The sequence below is a fragment of the Lepidochelys kempii genome, chromosome 4 (genome assembly GCF_965140265.1).
Source record: "Lepidochelys kempii isolate rLepKem1 chromosome 4, rLepKem1.hap2, whole genome shotgun sequence".
Taxonomy (NCBI): Eukaryota; Metazoa; Chordata; order Testudines; family Cheloniidae; genus Lepidochelys; species Lepidochelys kempii.
The window spans coordinates 127,263,940-127,278,593 of record NC_133259.1 but is presented as its reverse complement, the minus strand read 5'-3'; the positions used below and the strand labels follow the sequence as shown (position 1 = coordinate 127,278,593).

General features: G+C 38.5%; 1 protein-coding gene across 5 annotated transcripts in view; it reads left to right on the top strand.

The window, feature by feature from the left end:
* Window positions 1-14,654, top strand: part of IMMT (inner membrane mitochondrial protein) — a 52,529-nt gene that overhangs the window by 16,677 nt on the left and 21,198 nt on the right. For 3 of the 5 annotated variants that reach the window (XM_073342857.1, XM_073342856.1, XM_073342854.1), the window contains exons 7-11: window positions 942-1,078; window positions 4,467-4,570; window positions 6,365-6,500; window positions 9,219-9,348; window positions 13,198-13,212. In XM_073342857.1, coding sequence (XP_073198958.1) covers window positions 942-1,078; window positions 4,467-4,570; window positions 6,365-6,500; window positions 9,219-9,348; window positions 13,198-13,212 — 522 coding nt within the window. Of the gene's footprint in view, window positions 1-941; window positions 1,079-4,466; window positions 4,571-6,364; window positions 6,501-9,218; window positions 9,349-13,197; window positions 13,213-13,519; window positions 13,613-14,654 lie in introns of all 5 variants that reach the window. The other 2 variants (XR_012158770.1, XM_073342855.1) reach the window with 2 other exon arrangements.

Here is a 14,654-nt window from a genome sequence, read left to right as displayed (position 1 = left end):
ATCGTAGCCACGTTGGTGTAGAGGGCTTCTACATCCATAATCTTCACAAAGATTGACTACAAGCCGTCAGGAACAGTATCCCTAATAATGTCACGGCAAACTTGGTGGTTGAACTTTGTGACTTTGTTCTCACTCACAACTATTTCACATTTGAGGACAATATATACCTTCAAGTCAATGGCACTGCTATGGGTACCCGCATGGCCCCAGCATTTTTATGGCTGACTTAGAGGACGAGAGCTGAGGAAGCGTTGTTCTAACACCCCTACTCTACTTGTGCTACGTTGATGACATCATCATCTGGACCCATGGAAAAGAAGCCCTTGAGGAATTCCACCAGGATGTCAACAATTTCCATCCCACTATCAACCTCAGCCTGGACCAGTCCACACAAGAGATCCACTTCCTGGACACTACAGTGCTAATAAGCGATGGTCACATAAACACCACCCTGTACTGGAAACCTACTGACTGCTATACTTCCCTACATGCCTCCAGCTTCCATCCAGGACACACCACACGATCCAGTGGGCCATCCTGATTATCACTACAAAAGTTTTTTTTCTCCTGCTGATAATAGTCCACCTTAATTGATTTGTCTCGTTAGAGTTGGTATGGCAACCCCCATCTTTTCATGTTTGTGTGTGTGTATCTTCCTACTGCATGGAGTGGAAAATACATCTGATGAAGTGGGTTTTAGCCCATGAAAGCTTACGCCCAAATAAATTTGTTAGTCTCTAAGGTGCCACAAGTTCTTTTTTTTGATAATTTTAAGGAATTCTCAGTAATCCTTTTGGGTGGTGAAAAGTAATATCATGGGGCCAATTGAGGAAGTGTTGTGGGGGACATGAGTGTTACCCATATGTATGCAAATGTTTTGTTTTTTTTAAGGTAAGGGTGATGGAGGAAATTATCTGTGTTTTAACTGTTTATTTCTCCAGCTCTTGCAGCAGCTTTGGAAGGAGCCCTAAGCAGTACTGCTCGAGTAACCCTTCAGGCAATTACTGCCCAGGAAGCTGCAGTGCAAGCTGTTAATACTCATGCTCAGATATTGAAGGAGGCTATGGATAATTCTGAGGTAAACTGAATAAAATGCTGATGCAGCTCTTTGTCTACTGAAATATCTAGAAATGTTTATCATACAATCGAAGATAATATCAGATAGTTGATTTTTCTCCTGGGGGTTTGAACATGTAATGGCACTTTTGTTCCTCAGTTTCTCTGTCTGTGAAATAGGGATAGTTCTTATTTGCCTGCTCAATTTGGGTATTCAGAGAGTTAACATTTAATATACATGAAGTGTGTAGGAAATGAATATACTAAATATTGTGGTAAGGGCATCAAACTGCCCTATAACTCCATTTTAGATCACTTTGTTAAAACCATTACTATTGCTAAAATAGTTCCAGTCGGAGAACACTTCAGCCTCCCTGGACACTCAGTTACAGTGGATTTCTCTCTCTTGCTACAGAAGTTCATTTGTTAGTGTCTGGTAGTGAATATGGAATGTGTCATCATGGAGTCTCACATCAGTGTCAATGTATGAGGATTCAGCAAACACTATAAATGAACAAGTATATGGCAGATCAGTCTGAAGTGAAAAGTGCAGACACAATTGCATGTGGGACAGAAAAAATTGTCCGTGACCACTGCAAGCTATTGTATCCTTGCTTTGTGCTGTTCATATTTTTCTCATAAGTTGCTGATACCTCTTGCTTCAAAGTGGTTAACAGCAGCATGACAAATGTGCTGCCACCTTGCTCTGTCATGGGATGTTGCTTCCCAGTTACTGGGATCACCCGGACATGTTTTCAAGCTTGACTTCAGTGTATCTTTATACCATTTGTACTGATCAACATGAGAGTGGGTGCCTTACATTGACCGACCATAATATATGGCCTTGGGTGTTCTTGGGTTGGCCATACAAACGAGGGGCCCAGGCCAATGCAGTTGAGTTGTTATGACATCCAACAATGATTAAGGAGTTTGGTTTAGGAATCTTGTGCCATTATGTGACCCAGCAAAGAGACTGAAGACAGCGCATATGGAACTGATCAAGTTTCCTGGTATGGTGGTGATCCCATATAGAAGTGTTATCACCACTGCCTCATAAACATATCTTAGCGCTTATTTGTATGCCTGTAGTGTTCCATAGGCAGTGTGACAACATTGCCAATGCAAAGCTTGCCTTAGCTATTTGATGGGTAATCTCATAGTTAATTGTGGCACTGTTTGACAGCATGCTTCCTAGGTAACAAAACTTCTCCATGGACTTAAGCATTGTACACATCCCCTGGCACAAGTTGGTATAGTACTGCAGTTTTCTTTCAGCTAACTGTGAAACCAGAGCAGTTAACTACATGAGCGAAGTGATCATTTATAAATCGACTATTACTAATCAAGTGAGCAACTAGTGCAGTCATAGGCGCACACGAGCTCTTTAAGTAAATCTGCCACTTTTATGCAAGCATGGAAGCATTAAACAACTTTCCATCGGTGTGGAAATGAATAAATAATCCTCTGTCAGTGTTATGAAATGCATCCATAAGCATAGTTGAAAAAAGGATGGAAAAGAGTGTGGGAGCCATCATGAACCTGGTTTGGTGCCACTGGAAAGGAGTCTGATATCTTGCCATTTTCCCCCACTCTGGCCATCATCCCATTGTGCACAAAATGACAAAAACAAACTTTGAATAGCATCCAGAGATGAATAAAAGTTTCCAAAGTCTTTCATGATTTACAGAATTAAAAGCCGTGGCTAAGTTGATGGACACCATATAAAGGTCATGGTTTTTCTCCCGTCACTTTTCCTGAAGTTGATGGGCTGTGAAGATGTCTGCAGTGCCCTGTCCAGCCCAAAATCCACATTGAGAGTCGGGGAGGAGATTTCCATAAGATAGGGGTTAAATCTGTTCAGTATAACCCATGGAAGGCTTTTCTCAGCAACAGAAGGTAGAAAAATGACATGGTGACTATCAGTTTGCCTTATCACCTTCGTAAGGGTGAATGATATTGGCATACTTGAAATCCTGTAGCACTGACTCTTGCTCTCAGATAGTGGGGAAGAATCTTGAAAGACACCTTGCAATAGGATAGCCAGCCTGCTTGTAGATCTGTGCTGGAATGGCACCTGGTCTGGGTGCTTTCCCTTGTGACCTCTGCTTGACTGCTATTAGGGTCTCATATCAGGTTGGGGCTAGTACAAGATCTTATTTTAAAGAGCGCTGTTGAATAGTATTAATTGCTTTCTCAGAAATGTTGGAAGGGCAGTTGAGTATCAACTATTTGAAACTGAACTGTTTGTTCATCGAGCAAGTATTTCTTTTTTTTTGTCAGTTGAACGGATTGCTGTCCAGCATGCATTATCATGTTGCATCTGAGGCCATACGCAGCACAAAGGCCAGCAAAACAGCTTTGGGGTGTCTTTGTGGTCTGCTGTCCATGGTAACTCCATGGCTTTATTTTTCTGACCACTGGTTTTTTATTTGCCAAAGTCTGGTATGAGCCACCTTCCTAGCTGCTGAATCCTTATCCTTAATGTAGACTCGATGTGTAGTATGCAGTGAGTGTTTTGGGGTCATTCTCCTCAAACCAGTCCTGGTTCCTCTTAACCAAGCTGAAAACTTCAGCAGCCATATTATATGTTGTACGGTATCTCAAAAATGTTTCCAGGCTGTGTCTACATCCATGAAGATGTCTGTGGCTAAGGAATGTACATTAGCTATGCCAACATACAGTCCCAGTGTGTTTTAATTTAGCATTTCTAGATTTTATTTTCAGTAGAGTTCTGTTACTTTCAGCCATGTTCTAGGCCAGAAGGTGTTCAAGTGGCTAATTAGCTTTACAGAGGCATATCCATAGCTAATCAGGACTGGGCTTGAGAGGTCTCCTATGTGGAAAGTCTGAAATGGTGATACTACTTTTCACATTGGGGAATTTGGCAGTCAATGCTACTGGATTGATAGGAACTGTATGAAAAATATATTCATATGTTTTAAAATGAAAGGAACATGATTATATAGATTAAACTGAATCTAGAGCTTGAATTTTAAAAGATTATTTTTAAAACACAAGAACTAGTATTCTATTTACTTGTATTACATTTTTAAAGATCAGCAAATATTTCCCAGTAGTGTCCAACCCAAAGACTCCTACATTTCTCTATTTCAGGAGGATCAATGTGAAATTGACTAGTTTATTTTCACTGTTTAGTCAGAACAAAGTGCATAAAGTAAACAGCATAAATTCTGATAAAATTAGATTTTAAAAACTTTCAGTTGTTAGTATTAGTAACAAAGGTAATTGTTTTTAAATGACTTAAGTTAATTTTTAAAAGGGCATATTTCAAGTTAATTGCAAATTAGTTAGGAACCTTCAAGTTTGTGCAGCTATTTTGAATTTCCATTCCTGCTGATAATTTTGTTAGTGGTTATAACTTGCCTAATTAGAAAGCTTGTGCTTCCTAGACTTCAGGAGAGAGAAAATCTGCTCAGTGGCGGACCTTGGAGGAAGCATTGAAAGATCGCAGGAAGGCTGTGGATGAAGCTGCTGATGCCCTTCTGAAAGCCAAGTAAGTTGTTCTGAGCATTTCATAGGGTTGATTACATATCGCCAGTGTCCAATTTGGCAGAAATTCTAGAAACGACACACAGTAAACTGTATTTGTGTAAATTAGATTGTTTGTTCTTGTTCATAACTAGATTATACCTGGGCCAGCACCAAAGAATTTAACCCAAGCATACTCTTGATATAAGAGTGCTTAGCATGTGCTCTCAGGTGTCTCTGGATTTGGTATTTTGCAGAATATTGATATAATAGAGAATCTGAAACAGTAAAATCTTAGATATTTTCATTGTTTCCTTTCCTTTTTCTAATAAAACAATGAATGAATCTGATCACTCTTGGAGCTTAGATACTGTGGCAGTGAGACCAAACAACCCAAATCTGGTCTGAACTATTAATTAGAAGAGACAGTGGACCAAAAAAAAAATTATATCTGTAATATCTTGTGCAGATAAAATCTTGGATAAACTTAAACAGTATTAGCAAACGTATTGCAGATATTTCACAGCTGGCCTCTGTATGTACAGGGATCAATAATACCATTAGGTATCATCAGTTGTAATGGCCAAAACTTTAAAACCTGGTTATATAAAGTTAGACGCCTTAGGATTGTGCAGTAATTACATTAGAAACTTAAAAATAAGATGCATATCCTTGCTTTTTAGATCATAATCCTTTTTCAGCACATAATCCTAAAGTTTTGTATAACTACTTCTAACTCTTCGTTAATGAGTTTCAATGGTATTAAAGGGCCTGTGTATGTGGAAGTAGGACACACCTAAAATTTGGTTATCTTGGAAAGACTCTTTCTGGGGAGATGCGAAAAATAAAACCTGAAAGCATGTGGGAAGAACTCAGGAAAGCCCATCAGTAAAACCCCCCCAGAAAGCTAGTAAACGATAAAAATGCTCCTAATAGCCACTGACTGTGTGTAAACTTTTTTCAACAAAAAAAATCCTTTTTAAATTCAAAATGATTGGAGTGTTGAATGCTGCTCTTCCCCTCCCCTTACTGTTAGGAATAGTCAAACAGGTATCACTAGAGCCAGTATTTTTAAAGAACACTTAAGATAATTTAGCTATAATAAAAATCTGACTGGCTGCTGTTCGTTTACTTTTTGCTCTATTGCTTGTATTCATTTAGGGCCTGCTTCATAGTCCCTTGAAGCAATGGGAGTCTTTCCTATTCGTTTCAATGGGCTTTGGATCAGGAACATAGTGCTGTTGTCTTGAGTTTCCAATTATGCAAGGGGAGAACTTAAATTAAAAAAAAAAGTCACAAAAACATGTCTATTAATGTTTGAGTTTATAAAGGTCTCTCCATTTCCTTTTCATCACACCCTCCAAAAAACTTGGGCCAAAAGTTATACAGCCAATTCACTTCTAAAAATGTAAGCGTTTCTTTAGTACTAAACTTTGCATTAGCTAGAAGTGGCTCAGTTTTCAAATATCAGGTGTGTTTGATTTGGCAGAGTACATCCAACCCAGTTCCCTGCATGTAACAATGTACAAATGTACAATTGCATATACAATTTAAGAATATAAAACTAAATGAGCTTCCAAAATAAATCTGTGTCCTCACAACCCAACCTGTTGGGCAAAAAGTTTTATGAAGGAAAATTTCACACTAAATACAATCATAATTTCAAATCTGTTTAAAACATTGAACCCTCTAGCAGCTCTGTTTAGAGTTTAAAGTTCTCCTTTAGTTAGTTTGTTAGGTCATCTGATCAATCTCCCTGCCAGTGCAGATAAGAAGGGAACTTCTGTATATGCTAATTAGTAGTTTCGGCCTTTTTCAGAGAAAAATTAGAGAAAATGAAGGGTGTGATTGATGATGCCAAGAAGTCTCAGATCGCTGGAACCAAATCTCACATACTTGCAGCAGAAGAGAATCTTCATCATATGATAATTGACCTGGACAATGAAGTAAAAAAGGTAACGATTTCCAAGTCTGTTCTAACAAATCATCATTTGCATAATGGGTAATTGCCAGCATGTGCAGAAACTCCTGCAATAGCTTAAAAATACTGAGTATAAATTCAGAACCATTCAGCTATAATTTTGAGCTTTTGAGCTGACCTGTCACAATGAACAATTTTTCACAAGATCCTGGTGGGTGGGGAAAAGGTGGCTCAATTACTTGATCTGTTTTAGTGGGTGAATGCTTTCTTTAGTTTGATGGAAGTTGGGTAACTTGTAGCTTTTGATCACGGTGCTAGTTGTAAATCAATCAAAATGGATAAATAGACACTTGACGTATTCAGGTACTGCTGTTTTTCACGATACTCTGGAGTTGCTTTTTTTGTTTTCCCTCTTCAGGAAAAAAATGTAAATAATATTATAGGTGAATTAGAGGGTTGTGATGTTCTTTAACCTTCATGAGAAATTCATATTTCTTTGAAAGATAGGAAAGGAGAGACACCATGGTCCAGTGATTAGAACACAGAACTAGCAGCAACCATCTGTTTTGCCAATGATTTTCTGTGTAGTCTCAGGCAAATCACTTTACTTCTCTTTTTCAGCTTTCTTATTTGTAAAGTGACGATAAAACTTACCTGCCTTGCAGGGTTCTTATGACTTATAAAGCTGCTTTTATTGAAATGTGCCTTTTCTTTTGCCTTTATGTATTGATAGGAACATCAGCACACAGATCTAAACTAGAACAACAGCTATAGGGTCAATCTTGGCTATAAACAATACGATTGTCTCAGAACTGGCTAACTTAGAGCATAGATATGACCTTAACTGTGTTCCATCAGTGCTAAACCCTTGGATGTGTTCAGGGACTTAGCTTTGATGTAGAATACTCTTAGGGTATGTCCACACTGCCAATTAAAAATCTGCAGCACCGAGTCTCAGAGCCTGGGTCAGCTGGCCCGGGCTGTGAGGCTAAAAATAGCAGTGTAGATGCTTGGGCTGGAGAGTGGAATCTTAGAGCTGAAGCTCCAGCCTGAATCCAAATGTTTACACTGTAATCATATAGCCCTGAGCCTGAGTCAACTGACCTGTGCCAGTCATGGCTGTGCCATGGGTCACACTGTTAAACAATAGAGTACCAATTGAAATTTATAAAATATTTTTGGGTGTTTTTTTACATTTTCAATTATGAAGTATACAGTGCTCACTTTATATTATTTTTTGATTAAATATTTACACTGTAAAAAAGATAAACAAAAGAAATAGTATTTTTCAGTTCACCTCATACAAGTACTGTAGTTCAATTTCTTTACCATGAAAGTGTAATTTACAAATGTAGATTTTTTTTTTTGTTACATAACTGTACTCAAAAACAAAACAGTGTAAAACTTTAGAGCCTAGAAGTCCACTCAGTCCTACCTCTTGTTCAGCTAATCGCTAAGACAAACAAGTTTGTTTACATTTACGGGAGATACTGCTGCGTGCTTCTTATTTACAATGTCACTTGAAAGTGAGAACAGGCGTTCGCGTGGCACTTTTGTAGCCAGTGTTGCAAGGTATTGGTGTCAGATATGCTCAACATTCTTATGTCCCTTCATGCCTGGGCCACCGTTCCAGAGGACATGCTTCCAGGAGGATGATATTCATTTAAAAAAAATAATGCTGTAATTAAATTTGTGACTGAACTCCTTGGGGGAGAATTGTATGTCTCTTGTTCTGTTTTACCTGTATTCTGCCGTATATTTCATGTTATAGCCGTCTCGGATGATGACCCAGCACACGTTCATTTTAAGAACACTTTTGCAGCAGATTTAATAAAACACAAAGAAGGTACCAATGTGAGATTTCTAAAAATAGCTATAGAACTCAACCCAAGATTTTAGAATCTGAAGTGCAGTCCAAAATCTGAGAGGGACGAGGTGTGGAGCTGCTTTTAGAAGTCTTAAAAGAGCAACACTCCGATGCGGAAACTACAGAATTGAAACCACCAAAAAAGAAAATCAGCTTTCTGCTGGTGGCATCTGACTCAGATGGTGAAAATGAACATGCGTTGGTCTGCTCTGCTTTGGATTGTTATCGAGCAGAACCCACCATCGGCATGGACACGTGTCCTTTGGAATGGTGGATGAAACATCAAGGGACATATGAAACTTTAGCGCATCTGGTACATAAATACCGTGCCACGCCAGTTACAACAGTGCCATGCGAACACCTGTTCTCCCTTCAGGTGACATTGTAAACAAGAAGCAGGAAGCAAATTACAACCAAACTTGTTTGTCTCAGTGATTGGCTGAAGTAGGACTGATTGAACTTGTAGGCTCTAAAGTTTTACATTATTTATTTTATTTCTAAATGCAGTTATCTTTTTGTACATAATTCCACATTTGTAAGTTCAACTTTCATGCTAAAGAGATTGCACTACAGTACTTGTATAAGCTGAATTGAAAAATACTATTTTTTACAGTGCAAATATTTGTAATAAATATAAAGTGAGCACTGTACACTTTGTATTCTGTGTTGTAATTGAAATCAATATATTTTAAAATGTGGAAAACATCCAAAAATATTTAAATAAATGGTATTCCATTATTTAACAGCGTGATTAATTGCGATTAATTTTTTTCATCGCACGATTAATCGTGATTAATTTTTTTCATCACTTGACAGCCCTAATAGATATACCTTTGAAGGCAAGTATTAAATCATATCTAACCCAATTTTTATTATATCTTGTAGGTTCAGGCAGCACAATCTGAGGCTAAGATAGTAGCTCAGTACCATGAACTTGTGGCGAAAGCTAAGGATGAATTTCAGCGAGAACTGGATAGTATCACTCCAGAAATACAAACTGGCTGGAAGGGGCTCAGTAAGTCTTGGACTGTTATGTTACCTTTAATATTTAATGATGCACAAAGCACTTTGTTTTCCAAGAGCGCTACAGCTGTGTATACTGACATACAGTTGTTTTAATTTTCTGTTTCTATACATTAATTGTAAACTATTGTGAATTAACTCTAAAATCCCAAGTAATCTGAACCAACTGGTACAGAAGGCCCTCATTTTCAGTAGGTAATTTATGGAGCAATTATGCTCTTGGTGATGAAATCACAAGAGATGGTTTTTGGGTAGCTTGAAGAAAGCACCCGCACTGAAACTTAACATTAGAAAGGTACTTATGCTGTCCTCTGTTGTAGTCTTTTAAATTTCCAGGTGTTCCAAGAGTAGTGATGTAGATAAACCCATATGATGGAAAGAGAAGGCCAGGTGAAACTGAAAAGGGTCCTTTCAATAAAGCAGAAGCAACTGTTATTTATGTAACAGTTAGAGTAACTTAGTTTTGTTTTTCTACTTGTTTCCATTAAAAAATCAAATCTGTAATATTTCCTTTCTGAGATTCTTAATGGAATATAAACTGTATAAAGCAGTAAACTGTTTAAAGAGATCTGTAGCTGAGTTTTTATAGAATATGGGTGGAGTAACCAGTGTACAGTTAGCTAGATTAAATTATCTTGAACTGAAATGGAGCAAGTCCATTTAATGTCACACAGAAGCTCTCTTGAGATAGTACTGAACAGCTACTGCTCTACTGCATCAGTGATCATCAGATAACATGACAGATATGTTCAACAACAGAGATAAAGCATAAGGATGTTTCTTTCATTTGGAAAGTATATATTATTAAATACCATGGTTTTGCCCTGTTGCTGAGTACCTTTGAGTAAAGCCCCTAAGCATATGCATAACTCTTCCCTTTTCAGAACAAAGAACTTCAAGCATATGCTTAAATGCTTTGCAAAATCCAGGCCTTCCTTCTGAAGAATGGTTTGGCATTTATCTGGCCCTGGGAGTCTATAACTTTCTGACAATGTTTAGCTTCCTTGACATAGTTGAGGCTATCACTTAATAGCTTTCAGGGATGTTTTAATGATTCATCTTATGGATATGCAAAGGCATGTTTATAATTTAAGAAGTGATTTTTTTTTTTTAAATGATCAGAGGGATAGCCGTGTTAGTCTGGGTCTTTAAAAGCGGCAAAGAGTCCTGGGTGTTACGAATTACACCTGGTAGGACGTGCACACAAATGCTGCGAATTACACCTGGTAGGACACGCACAGTTCGAATCTAGGCTGAGGCACATAAAGTCCACAACTGCAGAGTTCCCAAAAAACACCAAGTTTATTACGCTCAAGCGTGGTGCCCCTCTGCTAGCCAGGAGGGCACCCCGAATACAGATTATACAAAGGTTATATACTTTTTAGCAAAGCATGTTGCCCTCGTGCATCGGAAACCTTAGCCAATAAACAAACCCTTTTCTTATCTACCACCTATCCCTGCTTGGTGCATTCCTCGTGCTAAACCAGTATGTTAATTACACAACATGGTCCTAAAGCCATGCATCAGTAACTTTTATTATCAGGATGGGAGGCCTCACATCAAAGGCCAGGAGACAGGGAGTTAGAGACTGACAAAAAACAGATACTGGGAGTCAAGGCAGGCTGGAGACAAGGAGGAGGATTTTTACAAGGATGCAGTATCTAAGGAACACTCCTCCTGGTGCATGATGTGCTTGCGTTTAGACACTGGTGGGCCCCAAACCAAAATGGAGTCACATGTGCTAACTTTTCCTTAACATGGGGCACCTTATAGACTAACAGACGTATTGGAGCATAAGCTTTTGGCCACCGGACTCTTGCCGTTTTTTTAATGATGTTTGTTTAAATTGTTGTCTTGTGTTGTTGTAGTAGTGGATACTGATATGATTCTGAGAGAATGCTGCTGGTTTTTTAGTGTGCTCATACCGTTCATTAGTGAGAGAATGCCCGTCTCACTGTTGAGGCCCATAGCTTTATGTGCATGCAGTGGAAAGCAAAACCTGTGTTGGAAATAGTGTATTTACCAGATACTTGTTCATATTTATGTGGTCAGAGAAATTGGCAGCAGTAACTTCAGCACTGAACTTTGAAAAGTAAATACACATTTTTCTAAGTTACTGTTCTTTTTACTTGTCAGGTGACTTACTAAATATGGTTCTACAGAGAGTGGAGTATTGTGTTAGAGCAGCAAATAAGCCTGGCCTGATAACATTACAGCTCTTCTGTCAGTGAAATTGGAGTTTTTTATTCTTTGGGGAATTTCTCTGCTAGGTGCTTGGGTTTTTTTTCTCCTGGCTTAAAGATATGCTAGCCCATATTAGGAACCATTTGAAACATATCTAAGTAGAGAGTCACAAATTCTTTAAACAGTAATTTAAAATTTCAATTACCTTACCTAAAGGACTTGCAGAGCTTGATGCGCTATAGAGAATTTTGTCAGAATAAATCTTGTACCTGTGTACCTCATGCAATTAATGCAGTCAGGATTTGTATCCTAGCACGAAACAAGGGGGGAAAAAAACAGCCAGCAAGCGTTATTCAGGAAACCTCGGTTATGCTGTTCTGATGATGGTTTATCAAACAATCTAAGATTTTGTTTTATATCCAATATAAAAAAAAAAATTTCATAGCTTTTAATGAGTTAGCTTCTGAATTGGTCTACGTATTTGTGGACATAACATATTTGTGTATGTTACAGGTTGTGAATTAATATTAACTTAGTAGGATATAGCTGTGCTGAATCATGCTGCAGTAGTTCACCTTTTCTGTGATTTTCTGTGATTACTGCTTTTATTTTTAAGGAATTTGTAACAGCCATTAAAAAAAAACTTCACCTCAGGCCCAAAAATAGCATTCTAGGTCTTTGCAGATGGTAAACTGTTTTTGCCAAATTCTCTTCAAACAAACAAGAAAAGCTATTTTGAAAATAAGTTTAATAAAATTTTCCTTATTTCATTAATAAAGACAGTGATAAGAATAAATCTGTGAAATGTGAGCAGCCTTTTTAGATGTAAAAGGCTGTGTCTAGAAAAATGAACATATTGGAACTCATGGCTATGAATTGTAGCAGGTTCATTTTTCAGGTGTTTAGTTCTGCACTCTGTGTTAATTCTTGAAATTATTTCTTAGCTTTCATGCTCGGGCCCTGATCCTGCAAGTGACAATGCACTTCAGTTGGGCTCCTTGCAAGTGTAGATGTCCCACCTGCAAGCTGTTAATTGCAGGGCAAGGGCACAAAGAGGCCACATTCAGTTTGCGTTTTCTGGGGGAAATCTTCCCTGTGCTGGTCTGTCTTAAATTCCAGTCTTGAGAGAGCTTCATTTGAGCAAATAACAAGTTTAATGAACCATATTGCTGCTCATAATTAAATGTTTCAGAGTTGTATTCTGAAGTGTTTGTGTGTCGAGCAATAGGTATGTTGTGGAAACCTCTGCTCTGGAATAACGAAAACTGAAAGACTAACTTCAAAGTGTAATGCTGTGCTTCCCAATTAAAATTTGTAGTCCTTAGTCTTAAACATATTTTAGCTTAATCTGCACTGCTCCTTTGCTATGACTGTTAAAGCTCTAAAATCTGCATTTATGGATTTCGGAATGTGATTTTTAGAGGCTTTGATGTTGTGGGTTTAATGTTGGTAGTATGTAAAGGGACTTTAAAGAGCTTTAACAAAAAGAAAAAGCTGCCAGTCTAACTAAAAGACTCCCTATAATATGCTAGGCACTCTAAATACAAAGCTATGAGTGGTATGTTTTCATGTACATTTCTGCATGCTTTTACCAACTAATTGATTTGCTGTGTTAACTGTTCATTAATTTTTCCAAACCTTCCTCTTTCTGTTGCAGAGATAACTGATTTAGGTGAGTTACTGTAACTTTTTCTGCTCTTATGAATGTTATTTCTCAAGTCTCTTTCTGTGTTTGTGTTGTGCATTGCTTTACAACTAGGCAATATCAACTAGTGTTTAGTTGCTGCATTTATAAAATTTATTAGCGCTGAGGTTTACTTTGGAATACTTCCCATTTAGGTTCTGTGTGTAGTCTGGTTCTTGTCTGTTGTGCTTGTAAATCATACACTTGAAATAGTTTTGCTGCTCAGGTAACAGTTACTGTAAATACTAACAACTGCATGGTTAAATTCCTTACATGAATATTGGCATGTCACTAGGTATGCCCTTATGCTGATCCCAGATGATTGGGAGCACAGAACTGTGAACCAGAAAGTTTTGTGTCCTGCCATTGATTTGCTGGATAACCTTGGGTAAGCCATTTGGGCCTAAATTTTCCAGTGCCCACTAATTTTTAGTTCCTCAATTTTCCTATGCCCACCTTGAGCCTCATTTTGTAGAGGTTCTGAGCACCACCAGCACCGTTTAAAACTTGTAGATACTCAGCACCTCTGAAAACCAGGCCCTTGAGATCAAGTAGGGCCTGCAAAATGAGTGGATGCTTGAAAAATTTTGGCCTAAATGCACTGTAGATTCTTCACATTAGGAAAATGGTAAATTTATCAACTTGCTTAGTTTGATTTTAAAAACTCTGAACCAAAGCAGTTTGTACAAGGAGCTGGTTCCCTTGACATCTAACTTACACACAGTACAAGGAGTTACAAACAACGCTTCATCACAGGAGCAGCGCTTCTTCCTGCCACCTGTCCACGTCATACTAATCATTGATCAGCAGTCCTAAACTGGACTAAAAACTCCCCTTCGCAGCACATTCCCCCAAATAAAATCCCATGCCCAGCAGTATCAATTCCTCCTCCAGTGCCCACCGGAATGGATGGGCTTAGCAGCGCATGCTTGGCAGGTCAACAAGCAGGGCTGGCCCACAACATTTTGGCACCTGAGGCGGGGAGCTCAAATGACGCCCCCATGCCCCCTCGCTTGGGCCAAAACTTTGAAAGGTCTCAATTCTGCCTTCTTCCTGTTCTTCTCCTCTCATGGTACTGCTCTGCTGCCTATCCCAATAAAGGAGAACGAACAACTTAAAATGCTTTGTTCAAAAATTTTAAGTAACACTTAACTTTCAAACGCCTGAACAGCAAAGGTAACTTTTCTTGTCTGCATAGTAAACACTGGCATTTTTATCTGTTTGAATAATCAAAGTGGTGCTTTCCATGCCTTCGTGGTTGCAAAGATTTGAACTGCTTCCTGCTGAAGATCCGCAGTCTGGTCCAGTTCATGCTCTACTGAGATGGTTAGGCTGACCAGCCTCTCCTGTGTCACTGTGGAGCGTAGATGTGTTTTTATTAACTTCAGCTTGGAGAAGCTGCGTCCTCCACTGGCAACTGTTACAGGAAG